This window comes from Lampris incognitus, chromosome 2 (assembly GCF_029633865.1).
Source record: "Lampris incognitus isolate fLamInc1 chromosome 2, fLamInc1.hap2, whole genome shotgun sequence".
Taxonomy (NCBI): Eukaryota; Metazoa; Chordata; class Actinopteri; order Lampriformes; family Lampridae; genus Lampris; species Lampris incognitus.
The window spans coordinates 32290018-32313294 of NC_079212.1; the positions used below are offsets into that span (position 1 = coordinate 32290018).

At 43.6% G+C, this 23277-nt stretch overlaps 1 protein-coding gene across 1 annotated transcript in view; it reads left to right on the forward strand.

Moving 5' to 3' along the window:
- Positions 1–20715: 20715 nt before the first annotated feature.
- The window catches only part of LOC130134086 (guanine nucleotide-binding protein G(s) subunit alpha), a 53726-nt gene continuing 51164 nt past the window's right edge, over positions 20716–23277 (forward strand). The window contains exon 1 of the mRNA XM_056302151.1: positions 20716–22183. Coding sequence (XP_056158126.1) covers positions 22045–22183 — 139 coding nt within the window. The 5' untranslated portion in view covers positions 20716–22044. The remainder of the gene's footprint in view (positions 22184–23277) is intronic.

A 23277-nucleotide genomic window follows, 5' to 3' on the forward strand; every position in this document is an offset into this window, starting at 1 on the left:
TGTTGATGCAGAGCTGTGTCTGCTGACAAGTAAGGTCGGTTTAGAGGTGTGTGTGTGTGTGTGTGCGTGTGTGCGTGCGTGCGTGCGCAAGCGCGTGTGCGTGCATGTGTTACACTAGTGGGAAACTGAGCATCGTTTTATCAGCTTACAAAGATATTTAAACAAGTCTGTGATTTTAATCAAGGAACACTTCAGGTATTCAATGTATGCCAGGGGTCCTATTAAATCATTTAAATCATTTAAATTATTTAAATATATTTCTAAAATGGGGGGAAGTGCAGATATGGCCAAAACGTCATATTCTATATTGATTTCCAATATATCATATTAGAATGTAGGTTCCAAACAACGATGCCATTAGCTTCTGACGCTCCCAATGCTAAACTTCAATCTCCAGTCTTCCATTTCCACGTAAAAGGAAATCCACGGACCATGAAGTAAAATTAACTGTTTAATTATCAAAATCAAAAAGGTTCATACATATTTTCACGATTCCTAAACTTAAAGAGAGGGAGATAAATAAAGCTGAGCGATAGAGAGAGAGAGAGAGAGGTCAAAAGACTGTCTGGCTCCACTCTCATACTTGGCCTGGCTAACCGGATTCATCTGGATATTTCTTACTAAACTAAACTTGACCAGAATGCAATTCTTACATCTGACGATAATAAAGTCCTATCTTCAAAATAAAAGTCCCCTATACTATGTCATACTATCAGCTAAAACGAACTCCACACATGAAATCACTGTCTAATCAATAAACATGAATTATTTCTTAACATTTTATCTCCTGTAAATACTATACTGTATCTATTTATTATCATGAATTATCTTATTTAAATCCAATGAACTAAATGTACGAAATTATTTTCTTATTCATAAGAAATCTTGTAAATGAACTTAAATTATTTTTATTTATATAAACTATGCATTTAGGCACCTACATTACTGGCCCCTAATTGTTATCAACGGCCTTGAAACAATTACTAAAACATCAACTTAAGGCATCTAAATGCCATCCAACTTGAATATCACCTATCTAAAGTCTCTAAATTAAACTAGACTTAAGAGGTGAAGCTCTTGATCTTCGCCCTGCCCGAGACCAGGACTTCGGTTCATCATCTTCTCCCCACCCGAGGTGAGGCTTTGCCTTCAGATACAGTTCATTAAAGTCCTCAGACTCATGAAGAAGGATAACCTTTGTTACAGGGCGACAAAGCTCGTTGGTCTTGGTCTAGACTGTCACTTGGCGAACGAAACCTTTCTTGTCCGGAAAGGTCTCAACAATCCTCCCAAGTGGCCATGAATTTCTGGGTGAAGTGTCGTCCATGATCAGCACCACATCACCCTCACTGAAGTTTCTTCTAGGTGTGGACCACCTTTGTCGTTCTTGGAGCTGTGTGAGGTACTCCTTGCACCAGCATTTCCAGAAGACATCTGTGATGTACTGAACTTACCTTCACCTGCGGCTAGCGTACTGATCATCTTTGTTGAACACTCCAGGTGGTAGCTCGGGCTTGACCTTGAGTGGCAACAAGTGGTTGGGCGTTAAAGCCTCCAGGTCGTTGAGGTCTGGCGATGTCTTTGTGATGGGTCTGCTGTTTATAATGGCTTCAGCTTCACACAGCAGGGTATGAAGCCCCTCCTCATCCAAAGTTTGTTCCTTCACTGTGGTGTTCAGAACTTTCCGCACAGAACGGATCATCCTTTCCCAGCTCCCTCCGTGGTGAGAGCGTGCTGGCGGGTTTAAGTGCCACTTGATACCTTTCTGCTGCAAGGTTTTTTCGATCTTGCTGGTATTCCACGCCTTCAACGCTTTCTTCAACTCCATGTCAGCCGACCTGAAGTTGGTTCCATTATCTGAGTACATCTCTGTTACTTGTCCTCTTCTTGCAAGTATTCTCCTGATTGCATTAAGGCATGCATCTGTGTCGAGTGAAGACGCTACTTCTAGATGTACGGCTCGTATGGTGAGACACGTAAAGATGACTCAATATCTCTTTGCCTCCCCTCTTCCTCTTTTCACCAGAAATGGGCCGAAGTAGTTGACGCCAACTCTAGTAAAGGGGGGGTCGTCTGGCAGGACCCTGAAGGTAGGTAGGTCTGCCATGAGTTGTTGTCCTGTTGTTCCGTGTAGTCTTTTGCAAGTGATGCACTTGAGCAAAAAACGTCTGATGGCTCCATTTGCTCCAGGTATCCAGAACCTGGATACCTGCGTGAGCTGTGGTGTCGTGGATATGTCTCAGCACATGCCTTGTGATGTGCGAGTCCTTGGGCAAGATTACTTGCTGCTTGGCTTCGTGAGGCATTGCCACTCGGCTCAACCTTCCTCCTGCTTTCATGATTCCATCCTCCAGTATTGGATTCAACTTGAAGAGTGAGCTACATTTCTTCACCCTTCCTTGTTCCTGTAGCATTGTCAGGTCTTCCTCAAAGGTTTGTTTCTGGTGGTACTTGACAATTTCCTTTTCCGCCACATCTAGATCTTCGTAGGTGAGACCTGTTCCTTGGAAAGCCCTTTTGAACCGGCTCACTCTGCTTTCTCCATCTGTTGCCTTTCTTTCTTCTTTCAGCTCTTTAAACAGTCCCTTAAGCTTCAGAAACCAGGCAACGGCGCGTTTACGCTTCGTCCAGGATGAGAAGTGGTTCATCAACTGTCCTGTTGCGTCTTTCGGCTCTTCCGCCTGGATGACATGCACTTGAGCTACTCTTTTGATCTCCAGATCATCAACATCCAGCATTCCAGGATCTGGATTCTTGGGCCACTGCTCTTGTGAGCAGTGCAGGAAACTCGGTCCTGACAGCCAGCTTTCTTCTTTCAGGAATGTGTCGACAGTCTGTCCTCTTGAGACGAGATCTGCGGGATTCAGAGCGGTATTGACATACCTCCACTGTGAGGTCTGAGAGTGTTCCAGGATAGCTGTGACTCTATTAGCCACGAATGTCTTGAATCTTGTACTTTCACTGTTCAAGTACTTCAGCACAGCCGTACTGTCTGTCCAAAAGATAGAATCATGCAGCTTGAGTTCAAGCTCTTTCTTGAGAAACTTGTCCATCTTGACTGCGACCGTGGCTGCGGTCAACTCCATCCTTGGTATGGTTGGAGACTTTAAGGGTGCGACCCTCGCCTTGGCCATCATCAGGGCAGTTTGAGCTTTGCCAGTCGCGTCGCGCAGCAGCAGGTAGCTTGTAGTTCTGTAAGCCTCTTGACTTGCGTCGACGAAGTGTTGGAGCTGTGCGGAGACTGGAGCTCCAAACTGCTTTGTCTTGATGCATCTGTCCACTCCGAAGTTCTTAAGCCTTTGCAGTCCTGAGATCCACTTTTCCCAAGTCTGGATGACGTTGTCTGGTAGCTCCTCGTCCCAGCCATACTTCTGCCTGCAGAGATCTTGTAGGAGTATCTTCGTGGGCAGCACCACTGGAGCGAGAAACCCCAATGGGTCGTAGATGGAACTGACGAGGGAAAGCAGGCCTCTCCTAGTGTGCGGACGATCTTTGAGGTTGATCTTGAACCTGAACTGGTCTGATTCGGCGCACCACTGGATCCCCAATGCTCTCTCCATCGGCAGGTTGTCTTCGTCCAAGTCCAGGTCTTGAAACCCTTGGGCTCTTTCCTCTTCGGGGAATGAGTTGAGCAACTATTGCTCGACCATTTCGTTAAACGAAATCCACCTTTCGCCAACATCTTCCTCAAGTAGGCACACAGAGCGATTGCTGTCTCTTCATCAGCGTCGACTTAAGACAGTCGTCTACGTAGAAGTTTTTCTTGACTGTTTTGGCAGCTTCATGGCCAAACTCATCCTCCTAGTCTGTTGCACATTTCTGCAGTGCAAACGTTGCAACACTTGGTGATGATGTTGCACCGAAGATGTGGACCAACATCTTGTGTTCAACGAGTTCCTGTTCGTAGTTCCCTTCAGGCCACCAAAGGAATCTGAAGAGATCTATGTCTTCATCACTGACTCTGACCTGGTGGAACATAGCCTCCACGTCGGCCATGACCGCCACGGTCTCTTGTCTGAACCTTGTCAGGACCCCCACTAGGGAGCTTGTCAGGTCCGGTCCCTGCTGAAGTTGCTGGTTCAGCGATGTTCCTTGAAAGCTTGCTGCGCAGTCGAAGACAACGCGCAGTTTTTGTTTGACTGGATGTCTGACTCCGTGGTGAGGCAGATACCACTTTCTTCCCTTTCCTGACTTCTGATCAGCGTTGTCGAGTCTCACGGCGTAGCCCTTCCTGAGGACATCGTCCATGAATGCCACGTATTCTGTGCGAAACTTGTCATCTTTGCAGAATCCTTTCCGTAGGTTCAGCGCATGTTGCTCGGCGACTGATCTATTGTTGAGCAAGCACAGTGTCTTGTTCTTGACTGGCAGGCAAACACTGTAATGTACATCCACGAGTTTTGAGGATTGTGACACCATGTTCATGAACTGGTGATTCCCCTTTGACATCTCGATGTCTTCATCTTGTCCTGCGTCCGGAAAGTCCAGTTTGAACTGCTGCTGCCAAAGCTCGTCTAGCCTGGCGACAGAGATCCGATTTGCAGTCACTGCTGTCCACTTGCTCTTCTGGCTTGCATCGCTTCCGCCTCTGGGCAGTCCATTTACTGTCCAGCCTAGGATCGTTCTGACGGCATATGGTCCTTTGTGCACACTGCTCACCACTTGGAGCGGCTCCATTGCCTTTGGGACGTTTGCTCCTATGAGCAATCCAACCTGGGCTTGGATAGTGGGAAGCTTCACCTCCTTTAGGTGAGGCCATCAGCTGACATCCTCTTGCCGGGGGATGTTATCCTTGGATACGGGGATGGTTTTCTGAGAAAACACCTCTGGAAGCTCGATGAATTGTTTTCCATCCAGGCTGCTTATTTCCAGTCCAGTCACAATACTTGTGCTCATAACAGATTCCGATCCCATTGTTCGCAGCAAGATGCTTGCTTTGCGTCCATCCATATTCAGTTGTGCTATCAGTGACTCTGCAGCAAAAGTAGCTGAGCTACCCGGGTCCAGAAACGCATACGTCGTTACTTCTTTGGTTCCCTTTTGTGCCTTGATGCGCACTGGAATAATTGAGAGAGCACAATCTTCTTTTCCGGCCCCTGTGACACCAAAAGTCTCCATCATTTGTACAAGAGCACTTGTCACCTCTTGTTCAGTACTTTCCTTCCTTCCTTTCTTCTTCTTGAGAGTCTTTAGAGCCGTCTTTAGAGTCGTAGTGCAGCAGCGTAGGGTGTTGTCTAGAGCATTCTTGACACTGCACTTTGTTTGTGCAGCTGTTACTCATGTGACCGTGTTTCAGACATGCAAAACACAGACCTTTGCTTTTTAGGAAGTCTATCTTCTCTTTGTGTGGTTTGCTCCTGAGTTTTCTACAACCGTTAGGCTGTGCTGCTCTCCGTTACAATAGCCACAGGGCCTGCTGTTTGCATCCACTGCAGCTGTTGGTGTTTTTGGCGACGCTTGTTCATCGCTCTCTTTCTTGGCTTTAGACTTTTCAGCCTTGGGGGAATCAACTGCTGTTGTGAAAACTTTCTGCGACTTGTGTGTCTTTGTCTTGTGTGGTTTTGATTTCTGTTGGCCTGGTTCTTTTGTGGCTGGAGTGTTGTCTTTTATGTTTCCATAGAGCGGGTGTAGAACGTATCTAACTTGCTTGTTGACAAAGTCTACGAAATCCTTGAACCTTGCTCTTTGGTTTGTTTTGTCTTGTAAGTCGCAGGCGTGTCTTCTCCATGTTTCTTTGAGTTTGTACGGTAGCTTGTTAGCCAGCGCTCTTATATGGGATGCGTTTTCCAAGTCCTCCGTGTAGCTAATATCTGTCATTGTGTTGGAGCAGCCTGTGAGAAACAATGCAAAGGACTGCAATGCTGCACCATCTTCTGGCTTGATTGTCTGCCACTCCAGAGCCTCTTTTATGTAGGCTTCCGCTATCTTGAAGTCATCACCGAAGAACTGTTTCAGCTTTTGTTTCGCTTTGGCGTAGCCTGCTATCGATTCCATGTGAATGCAGCTTTTAACCAGCTCATGTGGTTGTCCACTTGTGTACTGCAACATAAACTGTAGGCGGTCACGATTGTCACTGGTGCGGTCTTCAATTCCATGTTCCATAGATCTGATGAATATCTTGTATTCGAGAGGGTTACCAGTGAACGTTGGAATGGTGAGATCAGGAAGTAATGACACTTTGTGATTCTTCACGAGGTATTCGGTGACATTGGCCTGTTGATAGATAGCCTTGCTTAGACTATAAAGCTCCAATCCATCATTGACTTCCCTTTTTGGTGCCTTTAATGTGCTGGTAGTTGGTGGCACTGCTTGAAGCTGCACATCGTGTTTGATACTGGGAGGAGGTGATGAGGCATGTTGATATAGTGGTTGGAAGTTCGCAGTCTCTTTTGTTTCTTCAGCCTTTTCAATGTTTAAGACAGTCTTGTCCATTGGAGTATATTCATATTTTTCCAGAACTCTCATTTTTGCATCTGACTCAGCAAGAGCTGTCTCCATTGCATGTATTTCGTTCCTTCTGTTTTGTTCTGCCTCGAACCTCATTTCCTCAGCTTGTAGTTGAGCCTCCCTGCATCGCTTTTGTACTAACCAGTCTGCTTCTTCCTGCTCAATAGCTAACTTTTCCTTTAAAGCTGCAGCCTTTGTTTGTAGAGCTGCACGCTCCATCTCTGTATTCAGTCTGACTGTGTGTTGAGCGCGAGCCCGATGAGCTTTTCGTTCTTACTGATCCAGAATTACTATCCATAGGCTTTAACTGATTATCACACTCTTCAGCCTGCTCGGAGCGTTTTGCGACCTCTTTCATCCATTCCTCACATTTCCAGAAGAACTCATTCAGTGATTTAATTTTAGGATCAAACAAATTCTTCTGATCATCTTCATAGTCTTCTTCATACATAAAACGACCCAGTTCAGCATTGAGTTGTGTGATTTCTTGTTGCAAACCACTGAAGTCAACACGGATTTTATTATTAACAATGCCGACATCTGTATCATCTTCCATTAACGTCTCTATCTCTTTCATCATGCTAGTTAGCTGGGATAACTTGTGCCTGCATTCTTGTACATGTTTAGATGCCTGCTCTGCCATGGCTTTCTGAGTCATTTTTACTATCCGTCTTCCAATTCCACTGCCTTCCTCTTGATCCTCCATCGTAATAAATCAACAGTCGGGCTTTCCACACTTAATTGGTAAAGATGTCGAATCACCGTAGCGCGAGCAGGCTAGCTAACATTTTTACTTTCACTTTCAGACCGCATGAGCCTACCGTCCTCGTGTGGGCTATTTTCCATCAACAATCCGTTGCTAGCTTCAATCGGCACTTCCAGGCAGTATAGAAAAGATACGACTTGCGGATTGACGTCTTCTCTTTCATTAAACGACCAAATGTCCGTGAAAAGTTTCCTCCTGAGTCAGGCCAGTCCACTTGAGTTCCATTTTTCCACGAAGAGTGAGTCTTTTGACTAGAATGTAGGTTCCAAACAACGATGCCATTAGCTTCTGACGCTCCCAATGCTAAACTTCAATCTCCCGTCTTCCATTTCCACGTAAAAGGAAATCCACGGACCACGAAGTAAAATGCACTGTTTAATTATCAAAATCCAAAAGGTTCATACACATTTTCACGATTCCTAAACTTAAAGAGAGGGAGATAAATAAAGCTGAGCGATAGAGAGAGAGAGGTCAAAGGACTGTCTGGCTCCACTCTCATACTTGGCCTGGCTAACCGGATTCATCTGGATATTTCTTACTGAACTAAACTTGACCAGAATGCAATTCTTACATCTGACAATAATAAAGTCCTATCTTCAAAATAAAAGTCCCCTATACTATGTCATACTAATATCATCTAAAACGAACTCTACACATGAAATCACTGTCTAATCAATAAACATGAATTATTTCTTAACATTTTATCTCCTGTAAATACTATACTGTATCTATTTATTATCATGAATTATCGTATTTAAATCCCATGAACTAATGTACAAAATTATTTTCTTATTCATAAGAAATCTTGTAAATGAACTTAAATTATTTTTATTTATACAAACTATGCATTTAGACACCTACACACAGTATTGGGCTAGGTTTTAGCCAGGTCTCAACACCTTTCCTGCAGCATGATGGTCCACATACAATAGGGCTCAGCTGCTCTTCACTAAGAACCCTTTGGTTATTATGCTGGAATTCATCAGCTCTGAGAATTGAACCCACAAACATTTGAATGCCCTTCCAGGTGGGATCCAAATCCAACCAATCCGAGTGCAGAAACAGAGCATATCATCAAGTGTGACAAATAAATTAAACATTGTTGCCTATAGTCGTATATTCCTCTAAATACCATATTACTGTCATTGTGCGACAAGTCTTGCTGAGGTACAGATCTGATGGTAAGAGTTGGTGGTTGTTATTTTGGGTCTGTTCCATCTTTGATGATGCAATGGTGATAGGATCTGGTTGCCAGGCTCTGGCCTTGTGCAGCGATTATCAGGCCCTCTGTCTCTGCTTTCAGTCCGGTGCTCCTCAGACGCTGGTGTGTCTTTTGTTGGTCCACGTCTGCGTCTTTCATTCTTTTTGGGTACTTCCTGTGCATTGCTTTGTCTTCCACGGTTTTTTGCAGTTGCTGCTGGCCATGGTGTTTTGCCTTCTGCTTCACTCGTTTGGCATAGATGGTAGGCTCTTTCTTGGATTGTGCAGCTTCTTTACTGATGGAGTAGATCTGATGTTTTACTATTTGGAGGAGTGGGTCATCTGTTTGTGTCAGGTATAAATCCAGCCCGATAGTGGTAGTCTTGAAGGTCAGTCAAGTTGGACCAGGCCTCGTCCTCCTGAAGCTCTTGGTAGGTACACCCTGTCGACAACTGCTTTCAGGTGGTACATCTTCTCCATGGTCGGCAACTTTCTTATCTTGGTGTCTAGTCTCTTGATGTCGTTCAGTTTCCAATTGATGATGTTGAAGTTGTACATCACTACGGGTATCGCTACGGTGTTGATAGCTTCAATTCTGTTAGCCGCATTGAGTTGCGATGACCAATGCAATACGGTGATTTAGTTAGTCGTAATTGCATCATTGTGTTTAATTGTCAGAGCCACTTTGGCCACTTGTATTGCTGGTTTGCCATACTTGCATTGCCATGTGGAGTAAGAGTTGAACTTCTACAGACGATGTTATTATTATTATTATTATTATTACATTTCCCGCGACCCGAATTGGGATAAGTGGCTTGGATAATGGATGGATGGAATGGATGGATATTATTATATTATATATATTATGTTATATATATTAAAGGAATATAATATTCCTATAATATATTATAGGAATATTATAGGAATATATTATGATAAAATTATCTATATTATAGGAATATTATACATACATACATACATATGTGTATGTATGTATGTGTGTGTGTGTGTGTGTATGTGTGTGTGTGTGTGTGTGTGTGTGTATATATATATATATATATATATATATATATATATATATATATATATACAGTGCATCCGGAAAGTATTCACACCCCTTCACTTTCCCACATTTTGTTATGTTAAAGCCTTACCCCAAAATGGATTAAATTCCTTTTTTTTCTCATCAATCTACACACAATACCGCATAATGACAAAGTAAAATTTGCAAAAATTTCTACAAAACCTTTTTTACTTTGTCATTATGCGGTATTGTATGTAGATTGATGAGGAAAAAAGGGATTTAATCCATTTCGGAATAAGGCTGTAACATAATGAAATGTGGGGAAAGTGAAGGGGTGTGAATACTTTCCGGATGCACTGTATATGTTTATATACATACATATTATAGGAAGAGTATGTCAAGAGTAAGCTGGAGGTGAAGAGAGTGTCAGACAGAGTGATGAGAATGAAGCTGGAAATCGAAGGTGTATTGATGAATGTTATCAATGCATATGCCCCGCAAGTTGGGTGTGAGATGGAAGAGAAAGAAGAATTCTGGAGTGAATTGGATGAAGTGAAGGAGAATGTACCTAAGGAGGAGAGAGTAGTGATTAGAGCAGACTTCAATGGACATGTTGGTGAAGGGAACAGAGGTGATGAGGAGGTGATGGGTAGGTATGGTGTCAAGGAAAGAAAATTGGAAGGACAGATGGTGGTGGATTTTGCAAAAAGGATGGAAATGGCTGTATTGAATACATATTCAAGAAGAGGGAGGAACACAGGGTGACGTACAAGAGTGGAGGAAAGTGCACACAGGTGGACTATATCTTATGTAGAAGGCGCGATCTGAAAGGGATTGGAGACTGCAAGGAGGTGACTGGGGAGAACATATAGGCAGCATCGGATGGTGGTCTGTAGGATGACTTTGAAGACCAAGAAGAGGAAGCGAGTGAAGGCAGAGCTGAAGATCAAATGGTGGAAGTTGAAGAAGGAAGACTGTTGTGTGGAGTTCAGGGAGGAGTTAAGACAGGCACAGGGTGGTAGTGAAGAGTTGCCGGATGGCTGGGCAAGCACTGCAGAAATACTGAGGGAGACAGCTAGGAAGGTACTTGGTTTTTCATCAGGACAGAGGAAGGAAGACAAGGAGACTTGGTGGTGGGATGAGGAAGTACAGCAAAGTATACAGAGAAAGAGGTTGGCAAAGAAGAAGTGGGATAGTCAGAGAGATGAAGAAAGTAGACAGGAGTACAAGGAGATGCAGGGTAAGGTGAAGAGAGAGGTGGCAAAGACAAAGGGAAAGGCGTATGGTGAGTTGTATGACAGGTTAGACACTAAGGAAGGAGAAAAGGACTTGTACCGATTGGATAGACAAAGGGACCAAGCTGGGAAGGATGTGCAGCATGTTAGGGCAATCAAGGATAGAGATGGAAATGTGGTGACAAGCAAGGAGAGTGTGCTGAGAATGTGGTGGAAGGAGTACTTTGAGGGGCTGATGAATGAAGAAAACTAGAGGGAGACAGAAGGTTGGATGATGTGAGGATAGTGAATCAGGAAGTGCAGTGGATTAGCAAGGAGGAAGTGAGGGGAGCAATGAAGAGGATGAAGAGTGGAAAGGCGGTTGATCCTGCCGAGAGAGGTGGCGTGGTATTGTATGAGGAAGTCGGGAGTTGTGAAGAAATATGTAGGAGTGATGCAGGATATGTATGATAGGTTGACAGGTTGACGAACGAGATCAGGCAGGAGTCTCCGTGGACTATAATGTTTGCGGATGACATTGTGATCTGTAGCGAGAGTAGGGTGCAGATTGAGGAGAGCCTGGAGAGGTGGAGGTATGCACTGGAGAGAAGAGGAATGAAAAGTCAGTAGGAGCAAAATGGAATACATATGCATGAACGAGAGGGAGGACAGTGGAATGGTGAGGATGCAAGGAGTAGAGGTGACGAAGACGTATGAGTTTAAATACTTGGGGTCAACTGTCCAAAGTAATGGGGAGTGCAGAAGAGAGGCGAAGAAGAGAGTGCAGGCAGGGTGGAGTGGGTGGAGAAGAGTGTCAGGAGTGATTTGCGACAGAAGGGAACCAGCAAGAATTAAAGGGAAGGTTTACAAGATGGTTGTGAGACCAGCTATGCTATATGGTTTGGAGATGGTGGCACTCATGAAAAGACAGGAGGCAGAGCTGGAGGTGGCAGAGTTGAAGATCTTAAGATTTTCACTGGGAGTGACGAAGAAGGACAGGATTAGGAATGATTATATTAGAGGTTGGACAGTTTGGAGACAAAGCAAGAGAGGCAAGATTGAGATGGCTTGTACGTGTGGAGGAGAGATGCTGGGTATATTGGGAGAAGGGTGCTGAATATGGAGCTGCCAGGGAAGAGGAAAAGAGGAAGGCCAAAGAAGAGGTAGGTTTATGGATGTGGTGAGGGAGGACATGCAGGTGACTGGTGTGACAGAGGAAGATATAGAGTACAGGAAGAAATGGAAACAGATGATCAGCTGTGGCGACCCCTATACGAGAGGAGCTGAAAGTAGTAGTAGATTAGGTGAATCGGCTGTATTAAATTGTCCCTAGGTGTGAATGTATCTGAACGTGTCGGCCCTGTGATGGCCTGGTAGCCTGTCCAGGGTGTCTCCCTGCCTGCCGCCCAATGACTGTTGGGATAGGCTCCATTATCCCCGTGACCCTGAGTAGGATTAGTGGTTTGGATTGGATGGATGGCTGGATGCCTATAGTCAAGGCTGGATTAGTACCCCAGCAGCCCCTGGGCACTGAAACGCATACCCCCCCACCCCTGCCTCCCACACTCAAACCACGCCCACCCCACGCCATCCACCGCAGCCATTAAACCCCACCTTGAATTATTTTGAGCTTCCAGTCAAGCTGGCATGTGAAATCTACCACACCATAATCACAGACCTATTGGTCAAAGGCTGAATAACCAGTCCAGCTAAGCAGGTATGCCTATACCGCTCAATAGACCAAGTACTGCCATTTCACTCACAAATCACAAGACAAGAGAACAACGGATTAAATCATCCCAAGGCAGTGTATGACTCGAGACTATGGCAATATTTGTGCTCACTGAAAACCATCCAAGCAGACAGCTCACCAGTTATTACTGATACATAATAATGTGACTGACTAGGAGTAGGTTTACAACAATACCATCCTAAGGTAATTACACAGCACAGCTGAATGCAGGTTTCAAAATCAAAATAAGGCCCACTAAGTGAGCTAGACAACTTCACACAGAACTAAGCCAACGTATAATGAACTTAACAAACCGACTCCAACACAATACAGCAGCATCGCACCACAGTGATGCAATCAATACACATTATGCAAATGGCATATCAAATGAACTCATCTGCCAAATATACAGCAACACAAAATCACAACAGATACTGCTCAATGCACAGACAGCATAATCAAATGGTTCTTACCTTTGGAAGTTCTTCTTTCTTGACTTTTTCTTTGCAAACTCTGTGATCAAGTCCTCAAAATCCTGCTGTGTATCATTGCAACTGTCGGTAGACGCTTCCAGGCTAGCGCTACTGCTAGCGAGCTCAACGTCCACCATCGGAATGCCCTCTTCTTCACTTTGTTTAGCTTTTTTGAAAAAGCTACTTATTATTGTGACATTTTTTATTGTGCCCGCTTCTTTCACTTCCTTTTCCTTTCTTTCGGTAGCCCCGCTGGGCTTTTGGTTAACGCCGTCCATTTTCTGCTGCTTGGCAAGTTTTCCCGCGCACTTCTCACTGATGCAACCTAACTAATAGTGGGTCAGGTAAAAATTAATTCCACTGTTTTTAACCTCAACTTGGTTTAAGAAAAACAGAATCTGTACAGTGTAAGCCCCTTGCTCTCTGTGCCCACCTACCTTGACCATTAGCCATTAGCATTGCCGCTTGCTTACCAGTCACCACTTGCCCAGCTATCTCACCAATAAAACAATCAATCATGAGACTTAATTTTCTTGGTAACAACATTTATCTGTTTTGTAACCTGTATTGTTAGTAAGGCTCCTCTATGGATGGATAAAGTGTTTGGAGGTTGGGGGTTAGGGGTTGCAGTGTGTTTGTGCACTTGTATGTGCACTTGTATGTGCATTTTGCTTGTATGTGTGTGTGTGGGGGGGGTTGTAAAATACCCACTCAGTTATTCTTCAGAAGTAGACCTAAATTGATTATGATGAGAATGAGTGCTGAATAAGCAGCTAACATTTCATTGACACTGCAGTTAGAAGGCACTGTGAGCAGATGTACTGTAAGTACAGGGCAGAGTAATTTGTGTGTGGATATTTGTGTACGTCTTCGTGTGTATGGTTTTGGTTGTCTGTGTGCATGGTCTTCAGGGTTTGTGTGTGTGCAAGCATGTTTCCGTGTATGTGTGCGTGAGTATGTGTTTTATAGAATATGTGGGTGTGGTTTTCTAAACATGTTTGTTGTTGTGTGTGTGCATGCGTGTTTCTGTGTATGTGTGTGTTTGTGCAGCATGTGTGTGATTTTCTACACATGTGCTGCTGAGCATGCAAGCACATATGTATACAAAATAATATGTATTTAGACTTACTTATACATATTTATATCACGTTTTTCTTTGTATTTGTGTTGTATGTGTATCACAGTGAGAAACATCCAATTCAAAAGAGCAGCCAAGTATGCGCACATCCAGACAATATTAAGTTGCAAGACAAAAACAGCAAAACTAGAGTGAAGGAATAAGGTCTGCTCCCAAAACTGCCCCCAGAAACTATTTTATTCTGCAGTGTTTCAATCAGTTAGCTCTTCGTCAGGCCTGAAGAAGATCTACCTGATCGAAACGTTGCCAAATAAAATAGGTTTAGGGAGCAATTAAGTGTGCAGACCTTACTCCTTCATTCTAAACATCAAATGCAAGTCAAATTCCTGATATGTGAAAAGGCACATGTTTAAGTGGGAGAGTACTGCTGGCGTCGTGTGTGGCTGCCGCTTCTCCTTCTCATAGCCCCCCCCCATCCACCCCTGTATGTCTGTGTTATGTTTATCAGTTGTCTTGTTTCACCGCCGTTTATTGTTAAGTGACTTCGAGTGTTAGAAAAGCACTTTATAAGTTTGATGTATTATTATTATTATTATTATCATTAATCATAAATAGACTGCAGGGATAGGCTTCCCGTGACCCTGAGTAAGGATAAGCGGTTTGGATAATGGATGGATGGATCATAAATAGGTTTCTGTATGTGCATACAAGTGTGTTTCCATAGTGTTGCATACAAGTGTGTGTATGGGCAGTTGTGTTCAGGTTTTGTGTGTGTGTGTGTGTGTGTGTGTGTGTGTGTGTGTGTGTGTGTGTGTGTGTGTGTGTGTGTGTGTGTGTGTGTGTGTGTGCTCTCACATACTTAGACCATAACAGGTCCTTGCATTGATGACAACTATGAATGGACTATTATGAAGTGGGCAAGATAACATTTCCTTTCACAATCAGGCAGACTGAAGAGAAATTCACAGCGTGAAAAACAAAACGTAGCAAACAGAGCACTGCTTTAATTACACTTAAGCGAGCCCCCCACGTTCAGAATGTAAGATTTAAGGGAGGAGATTTGCCCAAACACTGCAGGCAAGACTGAAACAACAGCTGTTTTTGTTATTGATTATTCCATCCCAAAGTGGTTTGAGGTTAAGCATTAAATAGATTTTATTAACTCAAGCGACACCCATCCCTCCAAAAAGGGAGCATCACATGGGTGGAAGTGCATTGCCTTCTGGGAATCACAGCTTTAAAGGAAAGGTAAACTCATGCTAACTCTTTCTTTACACTATTTTCCTGGGCTAAAGGACAATGTTAAGTTTAAGGGCTAAACAACGTACTCTTTGGAAGGCCGGATAGCATTAAATACTGTTGGATTGTGGAGGTCTTCCCACAGTGATTGGCCAGATGTGCTTAGGGGAGAATACAGGCCAGGTTTTAAGTGGTCTACGATTCATTTGTTAATTCTTCACAGAAATACTTCATTGCCATGTTGACTGCCCAACACTTATTGTGAACTGCTTCGAGGAAAAACTCTCTGGGAGTGTTTACCTTTATTTGCATTAGACTCTTGGTGTCACAAATACAAAGACTTCCTGTTTATAATGCCGCCCCTCTCCCTCTCTATGATGGACACCTTCTTGCCTCATCTTCAGACACAGCTTGGAAAAGGTTGAGTGACTCAACCGAAACGACCTGTACAACTTGGCCGGACAACCCATCATACAAACTGGCTGGTTTGAAACACGCAGCTGCCCGAATCTGTACCCGCTGCCTTCAGAGTCAGAGTCACTTTCTGCCACCTTGTCTGTGGACGTTATTAAAGAGCAACACTAGCGTTGCTCTTCCAGCAGACTGCGAGGCGCCGCCTAGTGGCATTAGAACAGTAATACAAAAGGTACTGGAACAGCCATCCATCCATCCATTATCCTGCTCTCAGGGATGCTGGAACCTATTCCAGCAGTCATTGGGCGGCAGGCGGGGAGACACCTTGGACAGGCCACCAGGCCATCACAGGGCCCCCCCACACACACACACACAAAATTTAGTATGGCCGATTCCACTGACTTACATGTCTTAGGACTGTGGGAGGAAACCGGAGCCCCCAGAGGAAACCCACGCAGACATGTCTGGGGAGAACATGCAAACTCCACACAGAGGATGATCCACCAAGGTTGGACTACCCCGGGGCTCAAACCCAGGACCTTCTTGCTGTGAGGCGACCGCCCTAACCACTGTGTCATCGGTACTGGAACATATTCTAGGAAAACACTATGACTGTCAAGACTAAATTCAAGTGACGGCCAATAAAATGTTTCATTGAAAAGACTGTCCATGTGTTGAACCAGATGTGATATGAATGATTTGGAGACAAAAAGAGGAAAGACTTTTCCAGTCATATCACCCCGCGTTGTAGGTTTAAGGCTTATATGAAACATTTTCTACTAGTGTTTCTACAGTTAAATACACTGCTCAAAAAAATAAAGGGAACACCTAAAAACACAATATAGACCTCGATGAATGAAATATTTCAGCTGAAAATCTTTATTTATTAGACAGAGGAATGTGTTTAGAGCAAAATAACCTAAGAATGATCAATGGAAATCAAAATCATTAGCCCATTAAGGTCTGGATTCAGAATCATACTCAAAATCAAAGTGGAAAATGAGAACATAGGCTGATCCAGCTTCTGTGGAAATTCTTCAAGACGATTCAAAATGAGGCTCAGTAGTGTGTGTGGCCTCCACGTGCCTGTATGCACTCCCTACAACGTCTGGGCATGCTCCTGATGAGACGACGGATGGTCTCCTGAGGGATCTCCTCCCAGACCTGGATCAGGGCATCGGTCAACTCCTGGACAGTCTGTGGTGCGACATCGTGTTGGCGGATGGTACGAGACATGATGTCCCAGAGGTGCTCGATTGGATTCAGGTCTGGGGAACGTGCAGGCCAGTCCATAGCATCAATGCCCTCGACATACAGGAACTGCTGACACACTCTGGCCACATGAGGACGAGCATTGTCATGCATGAGCAGGAACCCAGGGCCCACTGCACCAGCATATGGTCTGACAATGGGTCTGAGGATCTCATCCCGGTACCTAATGGCAGTCATGGTACCTCTGGCTAGCACGTAGAGGTCTGTGCGGCCCTCCAAGGATATGCCTCCCCAGACCATCACTGACCCACCGCCAAACCGGTCATGCTGGAGGATGTTGCAGGCAGCAGAACGTTCTCCACAGCGTCTCCAGACTCTCTCATGTCTGTCACATGTGTTCAGTGTGAACCTGCTCTCATCTGTGAAGAGCACAGGGCGCCAATGGCGAATCTGCCAACCAAGATGTTCTCTGGCAAAGGTCAATCGGGCTGCACGGTGTTGGGCTGTGAGCACAGGCCCCAATTGTGGACGTCGGGCCCTCATACCATCCTCATGCATTCTGTTTCTCACTGTTTGAGCAGAAACCTGCACATTAGTGGCCTGTTGAAGGTCGTTTTGTAGGGCTCCGGCAGTGCTCTTCCTGTTCCTCCTTGCACAAAGGACCAGATAGCGGTCCTGCTGCGGGGTTGTTGTCCTCCTGCGGCCCCCTCCACGTCTCCTGGTGTACTGGCCTGTCTCCTGGTACCTCCTCCATGCTCTAGACACTGTGCTGGGAGACACATCAAATCTTCTTGCCACAGCATGCATTGATGTGCCATCCTGGATGAGCTGCACTACCTGAGCAACTTCTGTAGGTTGCAGATACCGCCTCATGCCACCTCTAGTGGTGAGGACACTAGCAAAATGAAAAACTAACCAAAGATCAGCCAGAAAAGATGAGGACAGGCAAATGGTCTGTGGCCACCACCTGCAAATCCATTCCTTTTATAGGGTTTGTCTTGCAAATTGTCTAATTTCCACCTAGTGGAAATTAGACAATTTACCAACAGGTGAAATTGATTCACAAATCAGTGTTGCTTCCTAACTGGACAGGTTGATATCTCAAAAATGTGATTGACTTGGAGCTACATTGCATTGCTTATGTGTTCCCTTTATTTTTTTGAGCAGTGTAGATGTCAGATGGACAAATTAAACAGACAAAATAGATAGATGGTAGACAGAAAAAAAGGCTTTTGTGATGACATTGTGATGGCTCAACCAGATAAATTGCGTACTATGTTGGTTCAGATTGCAGCATTTTGGATTTCTAGTAGTAGTAGTATATTTGTTTATTTCGAACATTAAAAAAATAAATGAAATGAAAATGTATAATAAAAGAAAACAAAGACAAAAAATCAAAACAAGCAAACGATATCATCAAACATTTGTTTCAAATCTCAGCAGTTCGAAACTTGACTTTCAACTTGACTTTGGATTTCTGCTGCATGTCTCTTCACCCTACAACCCCTGTCTGTCTTCAATATCCTGTCAAAAAAGCTGGAATTGCCAAACAATAGATTAATTAGGAATTTAGCATATGCATACATGTACAGATCCCCTGATTTTGGCAAGTGAGACATGTTTTCAAGATTTGAGACGTTCTCAATATGTTTCTCGAGATTGGGCTGTGATATTATTTATCCAATCAGATTCATGTTAGAAATGGGGTTTGGGTCAGGGTTAGGGTTAGTCCAAGGTCATCGATTTGTTTATCACTGTTCAACAAGCAAAGATTCAGTGGTTTTTTTTAAGGCAAAACCAGGTGGTTTCAGGTAAAACACAGTTGCTAGCCTTGGGTTATGGGCCACAATCGTAGTTTATTTGGCTCAACCATATGTTGCCTAGATATTGATGGACACACATTCAGTTTTATAGACCTTTTTAGGGACTCTTGTTTATTTATTTTTTCTTATGTTAGAGTGTTGTGCTTACGTCCTTCCTTTGTGTTCTTTATGTTGTGCATCCCATCAAGTTAAAATCTCTGCATGTGCAAATTGCTATCAACATGAAGTCCCCCAACAGCTGTATTTTATGGATGACTCCTTTTCCACTTCAGTATTTTACTTTCAATTAATAAATTAACAAATAAATGAAAAACAAATGTCCATCATTTAGTCTTGAATAGTTGGTTTATCGTTAAAAGCCCAATATAATACCAGGGCTTGAGTAGTTCTAATTTAAGATTTCGGCCTAGTTCCAAAATACGTACTTCACACAATAGTGTGCAAAAAGTAGAGAGGATAAGTGACAGAGTTAATCGAACAGATATCCTGACATCTCCTATCACTAAGTACACTGAGAACTTTTTAAAAAAAAATCAAATACTTGACAAAATGCAAAAGGACATTTTGTGAGCCAGTTTACTTTCAGAAATTCATTTCAAGCACTGGATTATAATCTCATATCTGTGTTAAACTGTGAGTAGGAATGTATTTTAATAGGCAATTGAACGTTATCTTCTTAGTACTTTGAGTGCACCTGTTAGAGATAGTAACTTGACCCAAGAACTGCTGCTTTATAATTACTGTAGATGATCGCTGCCATCTAGTGTTTATTGGACTGAACAGCAGGAAAAGTGGGTGGCCTAGGGTTGGGACCCTTTCATGGTGCTTTAAGTATTGAATTTTTAAAACAACATTAAAACTGGAGATTTCCTGTATTTTATCCACAATTTATGTTCATTGTTATGTTAGCAATTGTACTTGGTTAATAAAAAGCGTCGACCTGCTGTAATGTAACAAGTTATGTTTAGTTGTGACTTTAATTTTGGTATACATTTTGTCAGTGTTTCACAGTAACCCACCTTTTAACCGTCAAACATTTAACTCATTTACCAACAATAATGTGAATAAAGCCTGATGGCTGTGGAGTATGGACCGTTTTGTTTGTTTGTTTGGGGTTTTTTTTCTTGCTTGATCAGAAAAACTCACTATAAAATGTGATGTAAAACATCCATCCATCCATTTGTTTTGTTTTTTTGTCTTTGCTGAATAACGTAAATAAAAAAATTGGGTAAGGTACTCTCATATAATGTTATGGTAAATAATCAAGTTTCATCACTGCGTCAAATATTTTTTTGCAAGAGGAGGTGTAATGTGCCATACAAAGCCCAACAGCTTTATCGCCCTTGACAGTGACTGGATAAGATACACAACCGGGTAAGGTTTACCTTTCAACTTATTAAACTTGATAAATAATTACTTGGAAAGTGTAAAACAACAATTTGGAAATTGTAAAAAGCAAAGGACTTACAACACATGAATATGAAACAATATGACGGCCTACTACCGGATCGACGATGGACAAATGAGGTTTGACAAATTTTGTATCCCCTCAAGAATGTGTCCTATATTATCCTTGGCGTTGCGGGAACGCGCATACTTCGCTTGAAAGCGAAGCTAGTGGCACACTCCCCATTTCAAAAATAGCGTCATCAAAAAACGTTTCCCCTTGCTTTTGTTACGCTACTTTATATATAAAACCGTGTGGGTAATCTAAAATTACTAGATAAAATGACAATCTAAAAATATATTTAAAGAAAATGTTTTCTGCACATCAGCGGCGGCCACGAAAGTATGGCAAACGTATTCTTTTGGGGATCCAAAATTGGGCACCACAGGGTTGGTGTCCCAATAAAATCAACCCTGTGGTCTCGAACGACTGAAATCACATTAGCCTCCCAGCCCGACCCGACCTGGCGGCACTACAGGGGGAGAGGAGCCCCGTGTCCGTCGTTTTCTTTGAAGAGGGCGCCGTTTTCTCCGCAGAATATGCAGCCATGCTGACGTTCAGTGCAATCATGTGATGAAACGCTCTCGGTCCTTCCCAGGGTTCAATGAGCGTTGTATATGCCCCACCCCGTCTCTTCAACGCTGTCTGTCTCAATGTACTATTCCCGGAGCGAAAAAGGGGGAGAAAAAAATAATACCTTCAAGAATCGGTTATTCCTATCTTTAACCTTCTACGACCGGCCCGGGAGGAAGCGGCCTTCGCGGTGGAATGTGCCGTTTAACAACCCGTGTCCTATTTGTGAACGTAAATGCACATGTGTAAGTCAGAGCCTGCCGTTTGGATTCAAGAGGAATATATAAAAACCGAGCCTGACAGCGGGGCTTTTTCTTTTCTTTTTTTTTTCACCTGCAAGAAACGTCAAAATTTCGAGGGATTTTCGCGTCCTCGTCGCGTTTAGCAGGAGCGGAACCGACCAAAGAATGAGTGGGGGACTATCGGTGCGCAATTCGGAGGCTTGACGATGTGAGGGGCTGATACACATTTCAGCAACAAAAGCGAGGGCAGAGAAGGCCCCTTTGGATTGAGAAGGGGAAAAAAAACAGCAAGGAACAGCCATCACAAATAAGGAGGAAAATCGGGGAAACGGAATCATTTCGGGGACCCAAAAGGACAAACGTGGTCATAATCGAAGTCTTTGGGCGATTTAACGCGCATAAAAGCGGAGCCGAATGACGACGGAAGCAATGCAAATATCACACATGTAGTTCTCCTCGGTGTAAATATTTTTTTTTTTTTGCTCCTGTACTCCTGTCCGTCTCTGCTTGGACGAAGGCGGGCTTCCGGAGAATAAACAGATAATACAAGTGTACCTAATAGAAATGTTTACTATAAAACGTGCCAAAAAAGAGCCGTGCCGTCGTCCAGGCGACTTTTTCCGACACGCCGAGTTTGGGTCCCCTTCACGGGCAGTAGCGAGACGCGAGACCCGGGCCGCGCTTTGGAGATGCTAAATAGGCTTTCTGCGCTGTCCCCGTTCGGAAGCCAGAGAGGTGAAAGCCTCTTTTAGTCTTTAATTTGTGGATTACAATTCAAATCGGCAGACGGGAAATAAAAAAAACTGCCCTCGAAGGAGGAAAAGCCGAACAGAATTTAGCAAACCGAGAGAAAGGCGGCCTCGGTGTCGTCATCAACAGTATCCTGCCCTTTTTCTGACAGCCACATCTGAAAAATACGCGTTATGTACACATAATTTCCAACGCGGGGACAGCTGCGTGCCAACAAAAAGGACAATAGCCGGACCGGACACGCAAACCTTCGACTGTGTAAATGTGGGCGACACCGCTGCCGAATCCGCGGGTCAAACGAGGGATCTAGGATAGTTTTGTTTATTTATTTATTTTTCTTTCCACGTCTCCCCCCCCCCCGTCCCTCCCCACTCACTCTGCCCTGGACCCTTTTTTTTTCTTGCGGGAAGATGGGTTGTTTGGGCAACAGTAAGACCGAAGACCAGAGAAATGAGGAGAAGGCACAAAGAGAAGCAAACAAGAAGATTGAAAAGCAGCTCCAGAAGGACAAGCAGATATACAGAGCAACACACAGACTACTACTTTTAGGTAAGTCTGAAATATATATATATATATATATATATGGTATATATATGTATGTGTTTTTATCCTTTTATTTCTTTTAGACAAGGCCTCTTCTCAGTCTGGCTCTGTTCCTCCTGCATAACGTTATGTCATGTTGTTTTGGACATTTTAAAACACTTGCCACCGACGGAGCTGAAAGCCACATTTCTAGTGCTGTCTTGACTTTCGGCATGTTGTTGTGACTTGACCATCCGCCTACCAAAACGGTGGTGGAAGACTGCAGCTTATTCCCTTTTGACATGAACGTATAATGTGTCTTTTATGTGTAGCCAAAACAGTGTACCTACACAATGTTGTTGTAAAAACAAGAGGCTATTCATGCCAACTTCATGAAACATGATGTATGGACACTGGCTCATGCTTGTATTGAAGAGAAAAATATGAAAGTCTAACTTTCCTTTACCTTCTCCCATCACGAATGATACTCGCCCCATCATCCTGCCAAAGCACTCGCAGGGAACTTGGTTAAAATCCTAATATTTGATTAGAGAAATGCCCCAGTCAGTGACTTGCCGGTATTTACGTGAGGGAGGAAGTTGTGGTGACTTTAGGAAAGCAGAAGGACAGAAGCCACATGAAAACCAAAACAGAGATGTCCGCTAAAATGCTAGCTACCTTTCCATTATATAATCTGCTAGTTTGACTTCTTACTGAACTGTGGATTTCACAGCCCATTATTTGTGAGTCCGCACATTTCTGTTTTCATGGGGAAAAGTTTAAACAATGAGGAAGACCAAATATAGCATAAGAGCCTCACTGTCACTTAAAGCCAGGCAGAGCAGAGAAAGTAATGTAAGGAAGTATTGTCCAGGGTATAAGCTAAATATATCAACTTGAACAAAATATCCACACAGTGCACCATTCAATATCTGATTAGTCAGAGAAGTTGTTATGAGAGTCGAATCCCATAGTTGGTTTCAAATTTGTGCTCTCGATCATCGCGTTGAAGTAGTCGCCACTTTTCTTTGTACGTTTCTGCACCAATATCTTCAAAACCAATTCCTTTCCTTTTTTTTCTTAACGATTAAATGATTCTGTCAAGCTTGTCCAAAGCAAAA